The following is a 24,778-nucleotide window of genomic DNA, read 5'->3' as shown; positions in this document are numbered from 1 at the left end:
GTTAGAGGAAGATGGAGAAGGAGATGCTCTATTAAGCAAAGCTACATTTTTACTCCTTGAATTTACAGTCATGATAGAAATCTTGGTGTGAAATAACTCATTTTTTACATGCAGATGCTACAGTTTTCAATACTAGGTCCTAGATCTATCTAGACAGATTACCTTCTTATCCCCACRATGAAACTTAATTATCCTTTTAGTATCATCAAATTCTTTCAGTCATTTTCTGAACTGTTGCTGGGGACAGAGAGCAGCTGATGGTCAGTCAGTAAAGTAAATACATCCCTTTCGACCAAACTTTTTGAAGGCAGAAAACCTTCAGAGATGCAAATCTATTTTTGTTGAGCTTTTTGACTAGGCATTTTCTTGGCAATTTCTGAATATTTCTTGGAAGCACTTGATATCTCACCTGGAAAACATAGGAGGATATCTGAATGACTGATCTCTGAAATGAAACTAATTCCCTCATGAAATCCAGGATGGAAATGGCTGCATGATCTAAAACATGCCGTCTTGTATCACAGCTGTTGCAGCAGGAGAGAATGCATCTAAGTAGTTACAGTCAAAATGACTAAATAAATTAGTTTAAAGCAGCAGTAGTGGCACAGAGGGTCATATATGCTGCTSGTATTGAGTAGTTTCTAGACTTTTKGACACTGATTTCATCTGTAAAGAAAACTATAATACACATTATCTGTTATCACTACCTTCTGTATTTCAACAAAACTATCAAAGAGTAAAACTCTAGCCAACATGGAAAGGTCGTGTAAGTTAACCCAAGACCTACAAGTACTGAAGGCAAAATGGTATTGTGCATCTATTTTGTCTTTGAGAGTTATTTTTAGATCTTACTGTTTTTGTGAAGCCTCAGTTATCCAAATAAGAAAATAGAGAAATGTTACAATACACTGAAATATAAATAGGTGGGCTTTTTAAACCATGCAATTCGTCAAAGGGTAGAAAGGTAGTACAACTAATATGTGTTMCTGAATCACTTTTGAGTGAAATGCTAAATCTCAAAAGGCTGATCTGGTAAAATAATTTGAAATATAAATGGTGTTGCTATTGTATACATGTAAGTAGTCTTCAAACACAGTTTCATGACTAGGGTGGAATTAAAGACAGACTTTTGTATTGTATAAAACACAAATTGAACAAAWATCCACTTAGACTGGAATAGCATTTGTGTTCCGTTCACATCTTTATATRGAAGTTGCTTCTTCCCAATGCAATTTCTAATTGCAGCCTGAAAGCAAAGTAGAATAGGATGGCATGGTAGTCCCAGAGCCTGCATAGTCTGTCATACCACAAGCAGACGTTAAGATTGCCCTGCAGAATAGACCACAAGGTTCTCAGTCACACCCAACCTGCAGTGTTTCTTGATGATTGTATGATTCTTACTATCTCCACCAGACTGAGAGAATAGATAATCTGTTCTCTATAAATATAATAAATAGTGCTCCAAAAGACATGGCATTTATTCAATCAGTCATTTCAGTGATTCAGAAAATCAAAGAAAAGATGTCTAACTCAACAAGCAGCACATCCCAGGGTAGGTTGGGTTCCCAGTTCTGCTGCTGCCGTCCAGTTATTTTAACTCTCAGCATGGATCTGCTTCCCCCTGTAAAGCAGATAGCTCCTTTTGTAGGGCTCTTAGTTGAAGKTTGTACAATACTTAACAGTAAAGTAGGCTTTGATCTCATCTGTGCCCTCACTCTGCGTGACTGGTAAACTAGTGATAAAAAATAGTAATAAACTTGAATAAATTATGTATTATCTTTATAGTGAGGCAAGCCTTGAGCATTGTGATCTCTCCACTGGGAGAAGTCCCACTTAAAAATCTCCCTAGCATAAAGATGAATTGGATCCTGTCACATGAATGGCCTGCATTTACTGTTCTTTTCACTTACCTTCTTGTTGTTTGTTTTCTCCATTGACTTACAGCTGTTCCCTGCTTGTGAGGGAACTGGGCAACAAACTTGCTGGAAATGGGGTGTTAAAAAAAAAAAAAAAAAAAAGAGGAAGAAAGAAAAGCTGACTCAGCAGATGCAGCCAACAATATGAAAGGATCGTGCAAACCACAAATGCAAGCTTCCCAGTGTCTCGTGATATGCAGTACAAACAAGGGGAAAAGGGGAAGGAGGATTTTTGACCAGTGGCAATGAGTTTGGAGCAGCGTTGGATTTTGAGATCAGAAGAAAACTGCAATGGGTTTGGGTTAAATTCTTGGTTTGTCTGAGCAACAAATGTTCTCCTTCCTGTAACTTTTATAACATTAAGCATTGCATCTATCATTTGTAAAAAGGCAGCACTTTGACTATTTTTTTTTTACCAAAGACTGCTCCTTCAGAGTCAAGAAGATGAGCTTAGCATCTCTGCTCTAGGATATTGAAAATGTTTGGATAGTTCAGCTCAGGAGAACGTCTTCCTCCTACTGAGCTCCACACAGCTCTAGGTGTTACATCTAGGAGAAAAACTTTCAGAATATTTGCTCCTCTTTCCTCACAAACATGCGGGCTTCAGAAGTTGCATGGAATATCCCCTTGGCTACCCTATTCTTTCAGATGTGAGAAACAGTGTACCCATCAAACCAGAGCACTTTTTGCCTGTTTCATTCAGGAAATAGGGAAGGCACATGGGACCTAAACTTCTAGGCTATTAGAAAATACAGTAKCTGTATTCACACAGTAGCTGCTACATTGAGTTTGCTGCCAAGTGTGGATCATCTTCCCAAAGAGATGGAGCAGAACAGAATAGAGGGCAGAGACAGAAACATCATAAGTAGGCTAATGGGTGTTTTGGTGGGAGGAAGGGGAGGTTAGTTATTGGGAAAATATTCCCACCATTGAGAGTCCTGGAGCAGCTATTGGAGCACTGTAGCAGTGAGTTTCAGTGTGTTTTTAAGACATCTGTCCTAAGGAAGCATTAACGATTGTTACTGGATCCTCTTTTTCTTAACTCTTTGATTCCTATAGACTAGCAGTTGCCTTGCTGAATGAAAAGCTTCTTTAGGGAGACTGGCTAGCCCCAGGGATTGGTAACGCAATATCGTGCCTTTCATCTCTCACCCATGAACCCATGTCAAATAGAGTTTGGTAAATGACCAATAACCCTTACCATCCCATGGGCTGTTTGGTGACCTGTGTGAAATGAGGAGGGTCATCTCTGTGTCTGTTTACTAGAAGGCAAGCGTCAACCTCACTATAAAAAGGGACATGGTTACTACTCATTATCACCCAATTTGACATTCTTAAGCTAAGGGCAGGGAATGACCCCAGGAAACTCAGCCATCTTGTCACCCACAGATGGTGGTCCCAATACATCAGAGCTTGAAATACATCAATGAGGATAGTTGCATTGTAGCAAATCAGTCTTTGCCTCTCCCATAGGCAAGAAATCTGAAGTCTGAACTATTCAAACTGGTATGAGTGGTCACAGTTCTCTGTACAGTCTCCTAGATCTCTGTGTAAATACTCAAGAACAGCTGGCTTTTCAGATAAAGTAGGCACTAAAATATGGTTGTGAAGTTACAGGAAGCTACAGGTGTCTGGCTTCTGCAAATTTGAACTCAGGTTACTAAATAGACACAGGCAACCTACATAGAGATGCAGCATCTAGCACTGACAGAGTTAATGTGTTGGAAAGTCCTTAGCTGGAAGGCTCTGTTCTCTCACCGTCACGGATATACTGCACTGGCTACTCAAATAGCTGTATTTGGAAGGGTTGAAGGCCAGCAGCTCACTCCAGTAACCATTCTTGCTGTCTTGCCCATGCACTACTCATTTTAAGGTCAGACCTTTAACATCAGGAACCTGTTAGTAGAAATAAGAATTGCTTTAAAGGTTGTTGCGATTCTGGCGGTTRCTGTGGAGAGTCTGGGAAGAGAAAGAGAAGGACAGTGGCAGACACTTGGCCAAATGAAAAATTGGTTCCCTCAAAATTTTACCCAAAGTATTTCTAGTCACCACAATCATTTTCTAGCTTTCTTATGCCACAGTAATGATAACATTGTCATTGTCAGCTATGAGTTACTGCTTAATCCATAGTATCTTGATTAATTGCATTAAATTGGTATACCTGTGTTAATTAAACAGAAGATGGCAGAGGCAGCTTTCATTTCTTATTCTTTTGTGTAGATCATTTCCCAGGGCTTCAGAGGTTGTGAAAAAATAATAATACAGACACATCACACACAATATTTCAGCTCAGCTGATTAAGCTGTTTTACTCATACAGTGATCCATGACTTTTTTTGTATATCACAGTATAGGCTTAATTACCATGCTGCTGCTGCATGGCAGCTCCCTTCACTTCTTTTTGTTATTATTATTTCTATTATTTGCAAGTTCTAATCATGTTTTCCTGTCATCCTGAAGCAATGTCATGCGTGCATACAGGCAAATGCCAAGCCTGGAAAGGAAATTTGATGCGTGTCCATGAACTGGAGTTTTCAAACTTTGGCTGAAGATTAGCACATGTAAACATAGCTCTGCCCCCTTCATCTTGGATAATTGGTCACAAATGCTACTTGACACTTTTCAAATCAGACACTTTACATACTTCCAAGCATAGCTGAACTTTTTTGGCAGGAATTAATTTGCTTTGCAACTCAACCACTCATTCCTGCCCTGATCTCTACTGCAGTGTTTTCAGTACAATGTTCTGCCAGAGAGAAGCAAAGAGGCAGGACCAGCACTTTTGCTAGCGTCAACTAGCCTGGCTTTGTTGACTCCATCAGAAATAAAATTACCCCAGCTAATGTTCTGCCCTTTGCCAGCCTTAATTAGCAGTGAGGGTTTTATTTTCAAGACACTCTCTCTATTCCAGTTACTGTCTAGGTTGCATTGCACCAGGGGACATGTAAAGTAGTGAAGAAAGCAATATAGTGTCATCAGGAAATGCAACTTCTAATGTACCAGGACCTTCCATGGCAGCATTAGCTTCTGTGGGAGATAGCTACGAATGCCCTCCACCTCAGAAAGAAAATTGTCTCAATGTTCTCCTACCTCTCTTGCAAGCTGTGCTTGCTCCAGTAGCCCAGCTGGTGAGCAGAGAAGGGGAATCCATTTCTGAAGTTTGAAGTAGCCTTAGAATTTCCTGCTATTAAACAGTCTACTGTTCGCTCTGGCATTGCTGTGTGTTTACTTACCATGCACTGGTACTGGAAGAGCTAGACAGATCATATGATCACTTACAAGAGTTGACAGGTCTCAGGGAGCATTACTGCATGTAATTCTGGTAGTGTTTTGGGACAGTAACACATTCCGTAAAGATTTTCACAAGGAAAATTGTATTTTATCTGGTGATTTATTTCTGTCCAGTCTTTGGACTCAATGGCAGTTTATCATCATATCCATATATGTCCCTGAATAACCAATGGAAAGTATCACCGTGTATTCACTGGGACGTTGATAAGCTGCAGCTTATTAAAAACGTCAGTTTGTTCTTTTCAGCTATCAAGCGGGATATGTCCAGCTATGCCCCCCTCATGCTGCTTTATTCATTCAGAAAATAGAGAGAAAATGATGAAACCATGTCAGTCTAGCGGAGGATGAGGGTTTGCATGGGTTGCATGCATTTTTGTCTTGCTCATCACTAATACTAAATCTGTAAACTAGATTGAGCCTACACAATATGCTCCTACCTGCAGAAGTGAAGGATGAAACTTCACCCTTCAGGTATGTTCCATGGGAGCRCCAAATGCATGCTTGGTCATGCACTCACGTTGGCTTGTTTCTTAGTGCTTCATACGACTCAGATCACTGAAGAGGGTGAGACAAGACAGGAAAAAGATGGGAACAGTTTAACCTGTGCTTCTCTGGCCTCTGGTATTCTGAGTTGCGACTGATAGCTGAATCATCACCTGGCAGCAGTTAGAGCCCCAACTGGATCAACCATTGTATGTTTAGTCCCCATGCTTTTCTGCCTTTGTGATGGTTCATCTCTAGAAAAGAAGAGTGTTGGGGTGTTACAAAAGATATGTGAGCTTCATGGTAGAGAGAGAGAATACCCTTATTTGCCCAAAATGGCTGCTTGCTCTTGAATTTGCCGTGGAATAATGGAAAAGCAAACTTATTCCAGGCTAATAAGCCTTAGTTTTTCATAGAATCTTACTTTAAGTTAAACAGATGGGGACCTGTCTTGCTTCCTTCTATTTGTTTCTGACATTGGAACCATTTGAGGGCGGTGGGTATGATATTTCTAGGTGAACAAAGCACCAAGCAAGGCAAAGAGATGTGATATAGCTCTAAAACCTGAGCTAAGGGGGAGGGTTAGTTTCCACTGCTATTATATGTCACTATATAAATTTAGCTTTCATGTCCTAGGCATTTTAAAATAACATGTCTAGTGAAAGAATAGAAGAGTATCAGAAAAAGTGAATTACGGGTTATGGACTTACAGTATTTGTAGTGAAAGAAGTAGTATTGTAATTACACCAACAGAGTACTCATTTATGTTGTTATTAAGTGAAAATGAAGGTGGCACTAGTATGTTTTTCAGAAAAGGAGCCAAATAATTTGTCTGGGATAAAGAACTGCTTCCTACAATGGCTCGTAACACACATCCATTTTCCACACATGTACTCACCAGGTATGTGTGGATCTGCAATGTCCAGTGGTTTAGGAGAAACCACCATACGTCACCGATGTCAGGTACAAATGGGAGTGAACCAAAACCAGGGGAGGATAAGACCTCACACACATGCATTTGTGAAGCCTCAGCCCTCAACGGAAGCCCTCCCCATATGAGGGTCGGGATGGTGCCTTTGTACTTTGAACCCCTCCATAGTCTTCATTAGATGAGAGCAGAAATTATCCCAAATGACTCTGTGAGCTTGATATTTCACAGAAAAAAAAAAAAACTTCCCCACCCCCAAAAAGAACAAAACCAAACTTATCCTGTCTAAAGTCAGACTAACATAGAAGAAGACATTTTTCAATGAAAAGGTGAGCCTCCATTTTGAATCACTGTATTTCACTTAAGGTTTCCTAGCCACTATCGGTACAGAGGTACCTCCTGTTGTAAATCTTCTGCTGCATTGCCTCCTGGAAGTCTTACTGAAAGTAAGTGAACTGTTGCTTGAGTGGGTAAAGATTTACTTGCTTAATGCCTGGTGTCATCAACAAATTCATGCCAGCAATGACATCCTAYTTGTCTAAGCTAATATATAGCTTTACACTCCCCTTGTTTTTCTTCCCATTCAGACTTATGGGTTATTGTCAGTATCTACCACTAGCCAACATTACAGCTGAGTGGATGAAGTGATGAATGAATGTACAGTTTGTATGCAAATAATTGGAAGTYCAACTCAATACATCGCATTATTTAATGTATTATCATTGTGTGTGTATTTAAAAGACAACTAAATAGTATTATTTCTTCTATAGCTCCATCCGTTCAGTGCTCTGACACCAGGAATGAACTGTGCTAGGTGTTTTGGTAATGACACTTTTTCTAAAAAATTACAGAACTACTTGGAGCTTAAATCATAGTTGTAGTAAGTTGTGCCTACTTGGGAAAAGTCTTGTGTCAGGAGTAAAACTCCATATTTGACTGTGCTGCAAGAAATAAGGTGGTATTTAATTATGACAATTCAAACTCATCTGAGTTCCTCCAAGTGCAGAGTGTATTGATTTATAGTACTAATGTAGAAAAGYTGGAATTAAAAAGCTGGTTTATTTAGAAACTTACTTATTCCTAAAAATGTCTGTTCAGCTCGTTTTTAAATTTGATTTCTTATCCCAGGTGAATTATACAGCATTTCTGAATCTCAAGAACTGTTGGTGCACGATAACAACTAAACAAAGTACTAGAATTTGGGGGGGGGGAGGGGAACTTGCGGTTTGCTTACGGTTTGTGTTTTTCTGTGGAGTTTTTTTTTTTCTTTTGTGGTTTATTGGACAATGATATTTGAAAAAGAGGGATTAAGAACAGTAAAGATTGAATTCATGACCAAATCTGGTCAGTACYTGAGACTCAATATAAGTATGGGACCACAGCCTGTAAGGTATGTGGCAAATCAAATCAACTTTCTGGCAGAATCAAAGTATTATTCTGAAAAAACAGTAAGGGAAATCCATGCCAGTGTTTCAGCCTGACAAATGAATTTAGGCAAGTTGAAGATAATCATGATTATTTAATATTCCACAGTTTTATAATTCAATACTCTGTGGACAAAAGATCAGAAGGCTGCTGAGTCCAAACTTTTGAATCTTCAGGTCAATATGCTTCTCATGTCTTCAGCATTTAGTTTAATTTAGGAGGAAACAGTTCTGAGCTAAGATAAGATCTCAAACAAAATTGACATGGACTCACAACCTGGCCTAACATAACAATTGAATCTATCCTGTGCTTCCCCTGGAAGAAGACTTAATAACTATGGCATGAGTTCACCTGCTGCTTCTAACATTTGCTTATTCTTTTTTTTCCTGAGCAAATTTGGATTATCAGATGGTTAGCAGCTTTACTCATGGTAGACAAATGTAAATTCATTCAATAATAATGTGATCAGTCTGGGCTCAATGGCAGTCTTAATGAATGGAGTCTTTGGAGGACAAACATTTGTTTGGGTTGAAGAGAAATAATTAAATTTCAAATTTCAAGTGTATCAGGTGATTATAGCAGATACCACAAAATATTTTCCCTGCATATTCACCCTTGGCCGTAAAAACTACAGACGTATTTTTATAGAACTTTGTCATTTTAAAATCTATTTCACAATTAATTATTTGGCGTGAGGAAAAGCATATCTCTTGTTCAAAATTCTATCTCAAATTTTCTTGGTTGTCTAATGCCGAGAAGTAAGGAGAGAGAATGTCGTTATGATCCATCAGCAATCACAGTTTGAGACTGAACTACTCAAACAGAGGAATCCAGGCTGGATGTGGATTTTGGCCCAGTCTTCAGCATTGTCTTAGACATAGGTACTTCCAAATTCCAATGGGAAATCCTACGTTCATTATCTCTCCTGATCCCYAGGGAAACAACCAGAGCACGTGCCACCACAGTTCCTAGCCGTGAAACAGCTGACAGACCTAGCAGACTGGGCTGCAGTACACCACTCAAATTTAAGGAGCTCAGTGCCCCCAGACATCAGTAAAAATTAGCAGACTTCAGTGAAATTGCCCTGGAAAAATATCAGCTGTGTTACTAGAGTTTGGGACAGTAGCTTAGACCTTTTCATACACAGTGGAAGCTTTTTTTGCTTTCTTTCCCCCCTCCTCCCCCCAGTAATGTCCAGTTGCTTAATTCCATTTGAAATCAACCAGGCTAGGCACCTAAATACCTTTAATAATCTTGTCCCTCATGCCTGTCAACATCTTGAGGCACCTAACCACCTTTAGAGGTCTGGCATGAAAGCCTGTGAACGATGCAATCGAGAAGGRAAACAAAAGAGAAGTATCCCTATTTGCTGCCCAAGAATCCACAAAGAATGCTGCTTCAGCTCTGCTCTGATTTCTAATTAGATTATGAGTGATGTAGGAGTCTAAAGCCAAGCTGGAGTTTGTGCTAGCACTTTGCATGTATGAATGACAAAGGGACACCACTTTCATATTGATTTAAGTGAGCGAGTGGAAGAATGTTTAAACATCGAGTGCCTTGATGCCCCAGTATGCCAGAGCACCTGGAAATGTCAAATTAATTCCAGGTGTTCTGCCATTAAGACAGACTCGCTGTTTTTACAGCCACATGCACAAAATGTGGTCCCAGTTCCATGAATAAAAACTGAATGGTTTYTACCCCTAATGCCTTGATAACGCTGACATATTGCAAGTTCTGGAAAGAATTTTAATCTACATAGTTTTTAAATGGGGAGGGAAGTGGGGGGGGATTTTAAATATGCTGCATACAATTTGTGATGGTCATCTCTAAAATGCAGCTCCATTATCCTTTTCCATTTGGAATGAATGAGGCTAATTAATTTCAGGCCATACTTGATGAGGTCAGCACCATACGAAGGGTGCGTGCTAGACATTGCTAATCTCTTTCAGCTGAGAGTGATGAATTAAAGATGAAGCATTCCTTTGCAGGCCTAATTTAGAATGTATATCAAAAACCTACAGCAAATAATACTATACCCTACAACAAAGGAAAACTTGTTCTCTCAGGCTCCCATGTAGGGTTGATTTTAAAGGCATTTTCATTTCACTTTGGAATTCCAGCTGTGGATGGGTGAAACAGTTCAGAAAATTCAAGCTTTCTCTCTTTCTGTTGCTTTTACGGACAAAAGTAGCAAGGCGGGGGAGAGCACTAAGGGGAGAGAGAAACTAGTCAGCGTTTGATCCTGTATATATTGYGATTATGACTGTATGTTCGACATTTAGGAAAGCTGACAGGGTCCTGCATTCCCCAAGTACCTGTGACGTGACACCTCCCCCCCCTCCAGTGGATGTAGAATTTTACCAGTAGATTTTCTAAGTCTGAGAGGAAAGCAATCAGGTGTCCCATTTTGTTAAGATTCATCTTTAAGGATATTTTATTGAGCATTATGGGGTTTCCTCCTGTGAGGTAGGTAGCGTCCAGCAGTTCTGCTGGGTCGTCCAACAACAATACAAGATCTTCCAAGCCATCACAGAGCTGCATTTCTCTTTATGTCTTTGCGCTGAAAAACACCATGCTGATCAAAAAATCTCATCACATCCATGGGTGCAGGTAGCAAAATCTAACAGAGAAAGGCACCGTGAAAGCAACCACACCAGGTCTCGAGGCAGTGCAAATCGCGACAGATCTCTTGAATTTTACTGTAGTTATGGCTCTGCCAAGTTTTGCTACCTTTCCTTTAGGCAAAGGTGCCGCTGAATTCAGTAGGAGTTTTGCCTGAGCGGGGAACTGCAGAATTCAGCCCTATGTGCAGCAAGAAATCAGCCATAATTGTCATTTTGGTAAGACAGGGACTATGAAATACAAATCTGTTCTCTGAAGGAGGAGGCTGAAAACAAAAGACGGCCAGCTTCCCCACCACTTTGTCGCTTAATACCTAGCAGTTTCTTGAAATTCTTGACAGGTTACTGCAATGAATTGAAGTTCCCAACTGGTGGCCATAAGCGGCTGCTGTCTTTGTATCCCAGTAGTCCTCATTAGAACAAAGCTGCTTCGAATTAAATCCAATCTACATGCCGAATCAATCTTTCAACCCTTTGATTGCTTCTGAAAATATTTATATTTCTTAATAATGCACATTTTGTCCCACAGTCTGTGATTAAACCCAGACAAGGTCCAGRGAAGCCTGAAGTATATGTGGAAGGGGTTATTTTGGACAGGAAAAGAAAGATAAAGAACACAGGTTTTTCCTATTGTGAAACCATTAGYGTGTATAAATCTAGCAGTTTCAGTGGTATAAGCATCAGAGTGGGGTTGTAATAAATACAGATTCGAGCATTATAGTAACCAAATAGCGTTTATGGATTATGTTCACTAGTTCATATTTCTCAGCTACTACAATCTAAAAGCATTTTGCTGCACTGGATTCCATTAATATTCTGTATTAATATTCTCTTTACATCTTTGCAGAAAAAAAGTTAAGAATCCACTGCTGCTCTCTGTAAAACAAACATATTTAAAGAATCATGCCCTCCAAAGAAAAAAATAAACTCGGGGATGCTGTAAAGRAACTGTGTTAGAAGGGCATGGACTGTGGCTGGCTGAAATAGGCTCAGTTCTACTTAAAGTTAATAACTTCCATCTGATTGAGAATCTGGCCCTAATACAGGACATTTTTTGTGTGAAAATTAGGATGTAAAAACGAAGGCAATAACTGCTACTATCCCTTACTGGTTAATTTTTTAGGTGATAAATAATAAGCTTTGGCTGGAGATGAGAAACACAGAAAGCCTTTGAAGCTGCACATTGTRGTAAATAGTATATTACTCCTTTCTCAAAAAGTAACATGCATCACAGGTAGGATATGTGGAGGTGAAGAGAAGGATATATCCCTTGGCTGAGAGGTAGTGCAGGTGGGGCCTGATCCTGGACAACAGGAATTTGCCGTTGATTAAGAGCGTGGATGTGATGAGGATACGGATCAGATAAAGGCACTGTACCTGTCTCCCTCCCTAAATACAAATGACTGCACTTGTCTATAATAAAAGGGAAAAATTGGCTTCCAAAAACATGCTACAATGAATCTCTTTGGATAAAGTAAGTGCCTAGGTGAGAAAGAGAGAGAAAGCTTAGAAACTAGAAATACATAATGCTTATTTAATAATAAATCATTGTCATCTGCATATTTTAAATACACCTAATACACTTTTTCACTGGGCTGGTAAATGCTTGTGATCATTTTGAAAGCTCTTTTATAAAGGAGGGAAGGAAATATTCTTACCTAAAATACTATTCATAGTTTCTTTCATCACATATTTCATTATAKTAAGCTGTCATTTCCTAAGTATGTTTGGAGGAGTATTATTATTATATGTATACCCTCAGTCTTGACAGCTATGTTGCATTAATATGGAATTTGGATGCTCAGTCTTTATCGTAGGGAGAAGTTTATTGTCATCCCCAAAAATAAAGGGAGAGAGTGATGACAATMAACCTCTCAAAAATAAGGCCTGATCCAAAGTCTAACGAAATGAATTAAAACTGGGTTTGGATCAGGCCCACAGCAAAATGTTATATTGTACAGCTAGTATTTTCTGAATAACTTCTATTGTTCTACAAGCCTAATTTCACATATAACTTAGGGTTTGTTACTGAAAAATAGCTTTTTTGTCTAGAAACTATAAAATGTATCCTTTAGTGAACACACACATACCATAGAGGATATTGTCTTATTAAAGAGTTTAAGCCTAAAGGTGTATGCCTATTTTTAAAAGAAATTTTCTGATTGTAGATAACTGCTCAATTTGATTTAGTGTCCAATGATAGTGATGGGGTTGATAACTGAGCATTCATCGGTAATTCATCTTGTGCTAGTAGAAATTTACAGCAAAGCAGTGCTTTCCCAACACTGACAAGTCCTATTAATCTTCTTCAGACACATTTCAATAGGTGTCTCCATCTGTGCCCAACATCTAAACACTCTGGCATCACTAGGGACTTGGAGACACCTTCATTTCAGGTTACACTAGTGAAAATGTGATACTAGATTGTACTCTATTTTTAACCTAATTCTCTCCTTTCATTCAATTAGCCTTTCTTGCCTGAATTTTTCTACTCATATGTAACATCCTTTTCCCAGGAAGAGCTTAAAAATAAGATTTAGTTACTTAAAGAGACATGATCTGCCAGGGTAAGAGCAACCAGGAGCTTGATATATAAAAACAGCATAGTAAAGCTCACGTATACAGTGTGGAGACTGAATTGGCAGCCAGAAAACACGTCCTGTGTAGCATGCCCGCAATATACCGGTCCTGGTGCAACTCTTGCAGGCACAGTTAGGTTAGGTTAGCACAGGTCTGAAATTAAGTACCCCATCCCCAGCTTTCCAAATTTCTAAAGAATTGCTAAGTATTTTGGTTTTGAAACCCAGGATGTGCTGAAACATCGCTGTTTGTTCAGGCTGTACACAGATCATCACCACACATCCCCACTTCTCTTTACATATACAGCTAATGCATGAACAAACATAGCACAATCAAATTACAGCAATAACATTCGTGGGTGGATTATGTTCCAACTTCCTTGCTTACCACTAAATGTAAGTAAATTGCAAAGCACATGGAAGAGGTATGGTGCAAAATAAGCGAATTTCTACTCAGAACCAAAAGTTGTTTTTCCACTTTCAAAGCTGCGATGAGTTTGCCACCAGAAGCAGCACAATTTTAAAGATTATTCATTTAAAAATGTTTCTTTTTGTTCTTTGTTTCCTTTTCTGTTTTGCCAGCACATACCGTTTTGGTTTGGGTGGCTCTTACTGCTCTGAAYTTTCTTCCGAAAAGCAGCAAACAATGAGCTGTGTACGTGCACGGGGAGCAGCGCTCCAGAACGCAGTTTCAAACTTTGTTTCTCCCTTTATGAAGTTCTCCTGTGAGTCATATTATAGATCTAAATGACCTTATTGTAGGTGGCAAGTTTAAATGTGCTATATTAATAACTTGTTATCCAAGACAAATTAAGTCCTTATGTGTCAAAAGCACTCTGCTCTGGATTACCTACAAGACAAGTATTTATTGAATAAACGTTGGATCCAATTTCATTTTAATGTGACTGACTGTATGCTGCAGCCCCTTAGAATAAGATAAAAACACTCAAACCTGTAACTGTGTTGCAACGTTACACCTAACTTGTCTATTTCTATTATTGTCTTTTTAATGTGGGATATCAAAAGAATTTAGGGGTTTTACGGATTTATTATTATTTTTTATTATTATTATTATTATTATTATGAAGAGCAAGAAGAGAGAGAGAGAAAAAAGACTGGCATTCAGCCTAAAGAGAAATCATTGAAACAAATTAATCCTATGCCGTTTAAATTGACATGGTAATCCATCATCAGCAAAGGGAAACTCTGAAAGCAATCTAGAATCTGCAGTGTTCTTTCACTGGCCCTCAGGCACAAAGACAGATAGTAAAAGAGGAAGAGAAAAAAAATCATAAAAGTTAGCAGTGCCTTAGGAAAGGGAAAGGATAGAGGGAGCAGCTTTCACTTTTTCCTGCTTTCAGATGTCTAATTCAGAAAGCAATGCTGATTAACCTTCAGCCATTGCCTACTAGCGTTTACTTCTGTATGTCAAATCATCTTCAGCTGCAGAGATATAAGTAATTTCAAATAGTGCAGAGCCCCATCCTATATAAACTCTACCATTGAAAACTACACCAAACATCAACTTTGGCATTTCTGCTTACAGAGGGCCTTTTATTAGCTTAAACTTGGTCGTTCCAAATGGACAATAAATTCTATCTTCTCAGCCCTGGAAAAAAGAACTGTACTATCCTAGGAGTTTAATGACCAGGGTTTTCATATAGCTGGTATGGAAAGGCTTTTTTTTTYCYCCCTTTTTGTCTATCCCCTGCTTCCTCAGCAAGGCTTCCCACTATAATATCTGTTTCATGAGAATTTTTTCAATCTAGCTTTAAATACCTAAAGTGATGAGACTTCAYGCACTTTTAGAATTGTATTATACTTATGATCAGAAGAAAACATAAACCTCTTGGGCCTTGAAAGCCAGTTGCGATACAACCATTATCCRTATAATGTCAACAGAGCTACACACCTATCTAGAAATAAACCTTTTAAGAACAGCTTTCCYTGGCATGTGTTTTCTTTTAAGGTCAGTGGTGCATCACTTTTTGGAAAATGTTTCCCCTCTCCGGCCAGGTTTAGCAATCTGAAATAGAATGTATGTTACTAAATGAATAGGTTTAATTTTAGACACTGAAAAAATAAATACGAGAAGAGAGCTAGGGCAGGAATAATACCTTTCAGTTAGAAACAGACATAGTGTAAAGAAAAAGTCAGAACTTTAGTGCCAGGGGCAAAGGGGTGAAAGGCTGGCTAATATGAACCATATCCAACATCTGCCCTATTTTAATTTAGCAGGGATAAAGTTTCTTCTTTTTTATTATTAAGAAAACTTTATGTGGCAGAGAAACCCATGAGCTTTGTTATCAAAACTGTTTTATTGTCGCCCTGAAACTTAGAACTGTTAAGAGTTTGCAAGGGGAAGAGATAAAAACTCTTCTCCTTCCTTTTTTACCCCGTCACAAGCTTGGGCTCAGGTTCTGCTGTCTGGGATGTCTTTTTCATGTCTTTATGAAGTACTGCACTTAAGTCTCTCATACAAAGGAAAGGTTAATTGTTCAGGATAGGTCCAAATGGTTGATTCTCCAGGTAAAAAAAAAAATGAAGATATAAAACAAAATATTGCTTAGAAGACGTTATTGCTTAGTAGTCGCTCTCAGAGAGGAGTGATGGTGGTGGCGTACAGCAAGTGTAAAGAGTGGCTGAACTGGGAATCTGTATGATAAATAGCACAAATTGCACGGGTGGAACATGATCTCAGTCTGCGTAAAAGCTTCCCACCTCGATAGTGCAAATTCTGATATAAAATAACAAAATACACTAAAACATATGTGAGTGACTATGGGAGTAAAAGAACAAATGGGTTCCTGACAGAAGAAGGATGAATACCTTTGGATAATCTAATGTTAGTATTTGATTGAAAGCATAACATTCCTTTAAGCATCAATATGCTTAGGCTCCAAAAATGGTTATTTTATTACCCCTTAATACTTAGATCAAAGCAAAACATTGTAGCTGGAAGAAACGTTCTCTCTGGAAATAAAATTCTGTGTAATTATTTCATATTAAAAACTAAAACCAGTCTTAGATTCAAAAATATTTGCTTCCTAATGTGTGATATTATGCAAGCCGGTTGAGAGAAAGTAGACGTGCCATTTTTCGCTGTTTGTGGGTATCCCTTTGCTTTTAAGTTTTCAGTTTAACTCTTTCAGGCGAAAATTCTTTGTACAAAAAATTATCTTTGCCCAAACACATGGGATTATTTGGGTAAGACTGATCAATTTCTTACAGATAGAAATTAGAATTTGATATAAGCTAATATCRTATCATTTTAAATACTGTCTGCAAACATAAGGAGGGGAAATACAAAGAAAATGATATGGAGATTGATAGGCAGTTGAAACTTAAACCTTGAAAGCAGACAAGTATTTTACTATTGGGTAAAGCAGCTCATCTTAATTTAATTCAGGACATGGATTTTAAAATATGCACTCAAAATATTTCCAAGAAAGCTGCAACCTTTCAGAGGCAAGAGATAAGAATGTATTTTAATTATAAGGTTATAAATACACATTTTTTAACAATCCCCTAATGTAATATGTAATAATGTTCAGATGCAGTTATATAGCTCTTTGTCTGTATGTATCCCTGTCCAGGGTTTTGGGGCTTTTTTTTTTTATATATATATTATTATTCTGTGTTTTCACGATAGTTCAATCTCTATTTATGTCATATCTCAGGCCCTGGAAAATAGGAACTGCTAGCATAAATAATCTATCTTTCTGTATTTTTAAACTATCACAGAATAAATAAATAATGTTTCCTTTTTACAACTGATGGGTTAGTATTAGAAGTAGGAATATGAAATATTTAGACACGTTATTTCAAACTTTCTAACCACTTTTGATTCTGCTAATTATTTTTGATAATGTCACTCAGAAATCAAAAAACCCTTCAAAGAGTTCATTATTGGGACTGCTGAAAGGAGAAGGAGTCAGATATAAGGCAGCAAGTATAATTTGGTTTTAACTTTTTTTCACTGACTTCTAAGCTATATTATTTAGTAGAATGATGGCTACAGTTTAATTCTATATTCAGAGCTTGTTAAATAGGGAAGGAGTTGAGACATTCAGCTGGGATATTGTTTGCTAGCTCAATTAGTATCCAAAGAATTTGAAAGTACAATAAATGTATCTGAAGATCATAGCTAAACAAACTTACCAAAAAGTACCCACCTCTCTCAGCAGCTCACGTATTTCTGCCTTCTGGCTGGGAGAAAAAAGCAGTTCAGATGCATAGGTTAAGCCTGGCGTATGGGAAAGTTTGTGTGAAATACAAAGAAACCTGTATTTCACTCAATAATTTCATTGCTTAAACATATAGTTTAGAAGCATCTTTTCCTTAAACATGTGATTCAATAGCATTTTCTTCAAAGGAACAATTCACTATGTTAAAAGATTTAAGAACAAAGAATGTGCAGCCAAATGCAAATTTTTACAGTGTTATACTGTGTATGCAATTATGTATGTAGGCAGATAGATATAATTTGAGAGTTATTAACTTTCAACATCAGTGATGTATCCTGAATCAATACAATGTAACTACCTATTAAAATATAAACCAGGTGTGTTACGAGACAAATACAGGCTGAGAATCTTTTCTAGATTTTTTTTTTTCTTTAAAGATTATAGCTGTAGTGTGGATGAGAAGCTAAAGAAATTGCTGCTGGTCCTAAAGATGGAGACTGCTTTGCTTTTTGCAATATCTGACGTTTCTAGAATGTTTCATTTCCTCCACGTTTGAAAAACGATTAAAAAAAATCTGAAATGTTGTGAAGGGAATGAATTGTCTCGCAAACGTCCGTAAATTTAGGAACCACCCGGTGCATGGGGAAGAAAAAAAGAAGAAGAAGAAAAAGAAAGTTCCCTTTCTTTTCCATTTTCCTTTGGATCAGGGGAGGGGAATGCAATAGAAGGGAGCAGAAATCATTTTCAACCTTGCACCCCCGTTGAATCTCTCACTATTGCAGATCCTTTTCTCCCTCCCTCCCCCAAGCACACACGCACGCACGCACACTCACACACACACTTTAGATCAGCGCAGTTAACCCTGGCTCTGCGCTGGAGAGGGAAGGGTTAATGAAACCGAGCTCTTTACGACCTCCAGGGTCAGACTCTTCCTATCTGCAATCTAAGGAATTAGGTAAGGAGGTTATAAGATTATAGTGAAAGGAGTTATAGGCCCTCGTAGCCTCACACCTGAACATATTGGTCTAATCCACTGGGATTCTTAAAAATCGCTTCAGCTATGGAAAACTGTTAATTAGGCTGTGTCTATCCCGAGGTTTCCTGTTGCATTAGTGATCCAGCCGAGCTGCCTGAACTCTATAGGCTAACATGAAATGCAGTTAATATGCCTATATTTTCCCTCTCCACAACTGAAAACAGCAGCAACCGCTGATCTGGGGAGAAAGCGGAGTTTGGATGAAATGCACCCCCCGAAATGACCATAAGTCATTTTTCTTCCTTCATCCCCTAGCCCTGAGTGACCGGCAGGCTATTTGCAGCTGTTTCTAACTTCAGTGTTTGTTTACAGTAGCAAAATTAGCACTTTGCGGAGAAGTGAAAAGCTGTTTTCACATCAGTTTTCCTCTCCGGTTCCTAGCTTGAGATAGCTTTTCTCTCTCCCAGCGAATAGCATCATTTAAACTGCGGCTCAAACTTCCCCTCGCTCCTGCGACTTAGTTCTCTGCAGTCACATCCTAGTTCTTCCGAAGAGAAATACAGGCAGAGAAAGCAGTGTTTGGACACGGCCCAAATACCGGTGATTCGAGGCAAAAATTCCCGAGCTTCCCTAAAGAAGCAGTTTTAGTGTCGCCTGGCAGAGCCCTGCCCCGCTCCCAGCCTCGTGCCCTTTGGTACTAACGCATTTGGGTGTCTCAAGCAAARTTTTCTTTAATCTGCCCGGCCCCCTCGATGGAGGCTGTTACACCTGAGACCCCGCTGAAGGTTTCCCCGCGGCAGCAGCTCCCCGACCGAAATRCTTTGAAGCACGGGCTGGGTTTAGCCATTTTGTCATTTTCAGAAATGCTGATTTTTTTGATGCCACTTGTGGTCTCCCTCGAATGGCAGTAATCTGTAGATTACATATTACGAGACTTGTCATTACGTGGATAAAATGAGGTGGTTAAACGCTAAAATCCATTTTACTCACCACATTTGCTGGGGGTGGGGGGAAGTAAGGCGGGTAGGGAGAGGGGAGAACAAACTTGAAGGAGAAGGATTGAAACCCTCGCATCAGAGGAGCATCTGCCCTCGCTCCTGCTCTTAGAGACATCCCTGCCTGGTGGGCACCCAGCTCTGGAGTCCCCTCAACTTGATCCCAAAGTCAGGCGGCCGCTCACTCCGGCCGCTCCTTCCTCTCGCTCCCATGTCTTTTGTCCCCATTTTCGTAGTGTCTCAGGCATTGCTCTACGGGGGAGGCGGATTTTTTTTTCCCTGCCTCTCCTGTATCTACTCTGTAGCCCCGTCCTTGCCTGCTCTCCCCCCGCTTGCCTCTTTCATGTGTGTTCCTGATTCCTCTCTAGCTGATGTGATTCTTAAGAAATGTGGGTCTTATCCCGTCCSTACCTTTGCCGGGTCTGATTAGATATTATTTTTTCATTGGCTCTGCTACAATGGGTTCCTCCCTTTAATCTCTCGATACATTTTCCCCCTCCCGGTATAACCAAATCCATGAAATTCACAGCCTCTCTCTTTGACACGACTGGCTCGTCTAATCACTCCATATCGATTTCCCTAACTCTTTTCATCCAGCTGAAGACACATCTTAAAACACTCCAAGCCAGAGTGTGCTCTTTGCTTTATACACACTAATAAAATGATTTACCCTTCTCTCTCTGCTCTCCTCACAGGAGAAAATCGTTCAAGTCCCGGCTATTTGTGTGTGATCAGTAAATATTTAGTGTGGCGACATCTTCAGCTCCTCTCCTGATCAATACGCAACCCAACAGGAGGTGGACTATTGTCCGGGAGTGACTTGCTGAGATCTCCTTCAGATGAATACTTTGCCCCCCCATACAGTCTGTTAGGATTTATCCTCGAAGGTAACCCGTAAAGAGAGAAATAGAGCCTTTAGAAACGTCTGTTTCTAACCTGTTTACTTTGACATTAACCCACCTAGGCACGGAATGGCTTATTCTCCCCTCTCCCATCTCGCTCTGATGTCCCAGCACTTCTAAAATGCAGCTAGAAAATGAATATCAAACTAGGCAGTTGCTTTGCTTCCTTGCACCCCTCTATTCCCTTTTTCCTGGCCCCTCGAGTCTCGACGGYGCAGTAGCACATTAAAGGGGCGATTTCCGTGAGGGTCTGTTGCTGYGTCTCGCCGTGCAGCATCCCCAGGCGCTGGCCGTGCTCCCACGGCTCTTCGTGGCGTGGGGGCTAACGAAAGTGCCCAGGAGCATAGGGCGCACCAGCAACTTCTCTATACTTCTCCTCGTAGCACCCTGGAGCTCTGCCTGAAACCGTTTCAGACCGAGTCAGGACTGAGGGTTGGGTGGGTTTCTTTTTTTTTTTTTTTTTTTTTTTTTTTTTTTGACATGGAAAGTCTGCAGAAGAAAGAAATGGAAAGGGAGAAGAGCTTAAAGCCCGGTTCCTGCGGTTATCCATACACGACCGCTTTCCCAGGGAGTTAAAACGGACAAGAAAGAGAGGTTCGCGTGTGTGCGCGCCTGCGATGCTTTCTCCTGCTCTGTTATTTCACTCTTGGGAAAGCCTATGCCTCGACTAGGAAATATTTCCAGGTGTAATTAGTCCAGGATTAAGTAGCGTGTCCCCGGCGGCGCGGGGCTGCGCGGCGGCGCGGGGCTGCGCGGCTGCGGCTGCCCGGAGCCGAGCAAGGTGCGCGCACCCGAAAGGTGCCTCGCCGTGTCCGGGCTGCGCGGGCGCGCTCGCACACACCGTGTGCTGCAGCCTGCGGAAATGCCCRGCTCCTCATTTCATTTCCCGGTGTGTGTTTTTGCACACAAGCTGTAGGGCGAAGGCATTTATTTCTATAAATGTGCATTGCGTGCATGCATGTTAAATAAATATGGGGCTGCGTGTTATAGAGGTGCGACTATTATTCAAATCTAAAGCCAGCTACGTCCACCTGTTAACTTTGTTTAGAAACCACTTTCACTAATGGCTTTTCGCTAACTTATTCAGTCCGTTACTCGAGTATAGCAGGCAATGGAGGGGAAAAATCCATATGAAAACCTGCTTCAACCTCTCTTCCAGAGGACACTTTACACACCTTGCCTAGACAGGGCTCCTATAGAGCGCTTATCTCTCGAATATATCTTTATACTAATGCATACTTAATTGGTCTGTCTTGACTGTCCATATAAAACAATTTAATTAGGGTGCTTTCTGCTTTGGAAAGAAAGAAAAAAAAATCTGCCCAGCATTTATTGTATTTAGCACCAATACAGGCAGAAAATGTTGCACAAGTTTTTGGTTGAAAGAGCACCTATGTGTCCATTGAAGGGCGTTGATCCGAAAAGACAGAGAGGACAAGTAAAATCGATTTGAAGCGACCCTCTCTGTCCCTTTCACACCATTCAGACACTCCATTCCTTCTAAGACAAAGACCCAGCGCCTTGGGAATGCTGGCAAGGGGGAAAAAAAGGAGGAAAAAAAAAAAAGCTTCAATCCCCCTAAGCAAAAGGGAGAGCTCTGAAATTCCTTCATATTGCTGTTATCTCCCCCCAACCCCCCAGATATGATCATCTCCAGGATTTTCTTTAATTCGGCGTCTAACATTTCTGCTGCGAGGAATGTCCCTGGAATGGGAGGAGGTAATTATGGCTATTAGTGCTGCGAGCCCAGCCTCAGCCCTGGTCACTCGCAGGCTTTTAGGGTTAAAATAGCCCTCACCTCTGACCCCTGCAGAGCAAAGTTGTAGCTATCGCCACAAGTTGGGCCAAAGTTTTCAAATCCAGAGCTGTGCAACACCAGGGGTGGGGGGGTGGGGGGGAGAAGAAGGAGGTGAGGACTTCTCCCTGGAATTGTTTTTGGTTTGGATTTAAATGATATTTAAATCGCGTTTCCCTCCTTCTCTTTCCAGATAATACATTTTGGAGGGCTGGGGGAAAATCTGGAAATGCCCTGCTCCTGCTACCTTTCCCCCTGCTCTTTGCATTTATGTTTAATTTGGCAGTTTGTTTTCAAGCATGAAAATGGTTATCATCAAACTGAATTACTAGGTCATCCTTTCATCCACCATATCTCAAGAACAACCGGTGGAGGGGGACACATCTCCCCACTTTAGGCTTTCCCCACCACCAGCACGACCCGTAAAGCTTTACAGAAAAGAAGCATTTGGAAAAGGGGAGAAAAGCTTCAATTTATCTCCTATGCCTTTTGCACACCTTCACAATCCCCCGTTAGGGGCTATTTGGGAGCTGGAGGTGGGGGGGGGACACCAAGCAAGGAGAGGGGGATCCTACCGATGCAAGTATCCCTCTGGCAACAATAAAAATTAATTCAGCTGGGCTATGTCTCCATCTTCCATGTACTGATTAGACTTAACAAGAGTGGAAACTTGTGTAGACCATATTTATGGTATTAACGAGCAGTTAAAAGATTTATCCTTTTCCTGATCAATACCGCTGGTGGCCGCCCCCGGCCCCTGCCCGGGCCGGCCCTCCCCGAAGGCCGGGATGACAACTGCCTTCCTACTTTTGCAGCACGGTTCGAGGTGGCGAAACCCCATTGTAATTTTCATTAGCCCGGTAAACATGCAATTAACATGCAGCACTGTGGTTAACTTAATTCCTGCTGTAAGGCAAGGACAAGCAAGAAATGGAAGAGCGTTTGTTCCATTTGTCAAGTATGACACACTCCTCACCATAACAGTCCCCGACAAGAAAAGCTCGGCTCCCCACCACCACGACCACCACCCCTCTTCCCCGAAACCCCCCACACCGACACACACACACACACACACACACACACAAAGAAGCAGGAATCCATTAGTCGGAGAGTATTCTCCTGCCAAAGGCGCTATAATGTATTCCAAATTTTCCCAAGCCCTCACTGTACTGGGGTCCCATTACCTTCCCCCCCTACACACCCCGGGAGAAGGGGGCTGAAGAGTTGATATTTCTCGTGGGCAAAAGATTGAGCCTCCTCCTAGCCGTATTTTTTAATAAAATAAAATAAACGTGCTTCCCATGCCTAAAAGTTGCCATGTTTGTGAAGGGGGTGGGGAAAATGTCTCTAAGGGTTTCAATTAGCAACAAATGATTATTGCAACGGATTTTTGGTAATGAAAAAATGTGGAGTGCCTCTTTCTAGCTGGGATCTCAGGGGCAGTGAAAGAGAGAGGGAGAGAAAGAGAGAGAAAGAAAGAGAGAGAGAAAGAGATTGCTGATTAGCTCGGATTCTTTCCCAACTTGCTTTAGCGTCTGCTTGCGTTCCCTGCCGACCCTACACAGGACACTATATATTTTTCCCCTTCGGTGCATGTGTTGATAGTTCAGCCTGTAGTTGTTTGCGGTTGGCTTTTTTTTTTTTTTTTTTTTTTTTTTTTGCTTTGGTTTTTTCCTGCCGGGAAAGGGGGGAAGCGGGAAGGAGAGGGGGGCTGAAATCGGTCGCATCCATCCTACCCCCACAGTCATTAAGTTAGGATATTTTCCTCTCTTATTTTTTTTCTCCCCAATTGGAAGGGTGGGTTGTGATTTTTTTTTCCTTTTTTCAAGTCTCGCCTTTCCAGTTCCAAACAAGGTGTAGCGAGACGCTCTTCCTTCTAAGGAATGAAATGAGAGACAAGGATCACTCAAAGACATCTCCTACCTTGGGCTTGGGAATTTTTTCTTAAAGGCGAGGCGCACATTCCTAAGCAGCTATGTACAAAGCCCCCCCTGAAATCTTGTCTGTGTAAAGTTAGAGTGTGTTCAGGATTTTTTTTTCCTCTCTCCCAAGGCTGATTGCTAATAATACATCGAAAGCACTTCCCTTTAGGTTGTGGGAAATCTATTCCCTTCACCTTGCCTCCTTTTTTTCCCCCCCTTGAAGGCTGTAACTTTTTTTTTTTTTATCAGTTTGCACAATCGCTTAGATAAACACCAAGAAGGAGACTTCTCTTTAATTACCCAACGCACATCTTTCTGGGGGGCAAACAGCGGTTTGATCATTTTTTTTGTTTGTTTGTTTCACCTGCCAAACTAAAGGAGAGGTAGAAAAAGGAAGATGCAAGCGATTTGGGACCTTGAACAAGGCAAATATGGTTTTGGTATGTTTACTTATAGTTTTTTTCCTTCTTCTTTGACACTTTTTTTTCGGGCAATGTGTTGTGATTCTTGTGTTTCTCTTTTAAGGAAAACAAAAAATCCAAAAAAGCAAATGTTAGCTAACGTGCGTCTTAAACGATCGTTTCTAAGGTTACGTGGGTTGCTCTAAGGAGGGGAAGAGGGGAGGCGGGGGGGGGAGACCCGAGTGTGTGTAATTGCAGCACCATCAGTTAGCACGTCCTTTCGCTAAATAAAGAAATCGGCAAACAAACAAACAGGGGAGCGGAGCGGCGCGGAGGGGAGCGGAGCGGCGCGGCGCGG

General features: G+C 40.6%; 1 protein-coding gene and 1 long non-coding RNA gene across 4 annotated transcripts in view; one reads left to right on the top strand and one right to left on the bottom strand.

Moving 5' to 3' along the window:
• Positions 1-24,778, bottom strand: part of LOC146593783 (uncharacterized) — a 34,174-nt gene that overhangs the window by 7,510 nt on the left and 1,886 nt on the right. The window contains exons 2-5 of one of the 3 annotated variants that reach the window (XR_014896296.1): positions 17,404-17,451; positions 5,644-5,761; positions 4,078-4,150; positions 3,790-3,812 (exon numbers count right to left, since the gene is read on the bottom strand). This is a non-coding gene — a long non-coding RNA (uncharacterized LOC146593783). Of the gene's footprint in view, positions 1-3,789; positions 3,813-4,077; positions 4,151-5,643; positions 5,762-10,447; positions 10,845-17,403; positions 17,452-24,778 lie in introns of those variants that run through there. The other 2 variants (XR_014896297.1, XR_014896295.1) reach the window with 2 other exon arrangements.
• NR2F2 (nuclear receptor subfamily 2 group F member 2) overlaps positions 24,008-24,778 on the top strand; it is a 12,078-nt gene continuing 11,307 nt past the window's right edge. The window contains exon 1 of the mRNA XM_085308631.1: positions 24,008-24,459. Within this exon, the coding sequence (XP_085164757.1) occupies positions 24,417-24,459 (43 nt within the window). The 5' untranslated portion in view covers positions 24,008-24,416. The remainder of the gene's footprint in view (positions 24,460-24,778) is intronic.

Source organism: Rhea americana, unplaced genomic scaffold (assembly GCF_003343005.1).
Source record: "Rhea americana isolate MKP2758 unplaced genomic scaffold, rheAme1 scaffold_28, whole genome shotgun sequence".
In the NCBI taxonomy this organism is placed as follows: domain Eukaryota; kingdom Metazoa; phylum Chordata; class Aves; order Rheiformes; family Rheidae; genus Rhea; species Rhea americana.
The sequence above is the reverse complement of the archived record's forward strand: the minus strand, read 5'-3'. Positions and strand labels throughout refer to the sequence as shown.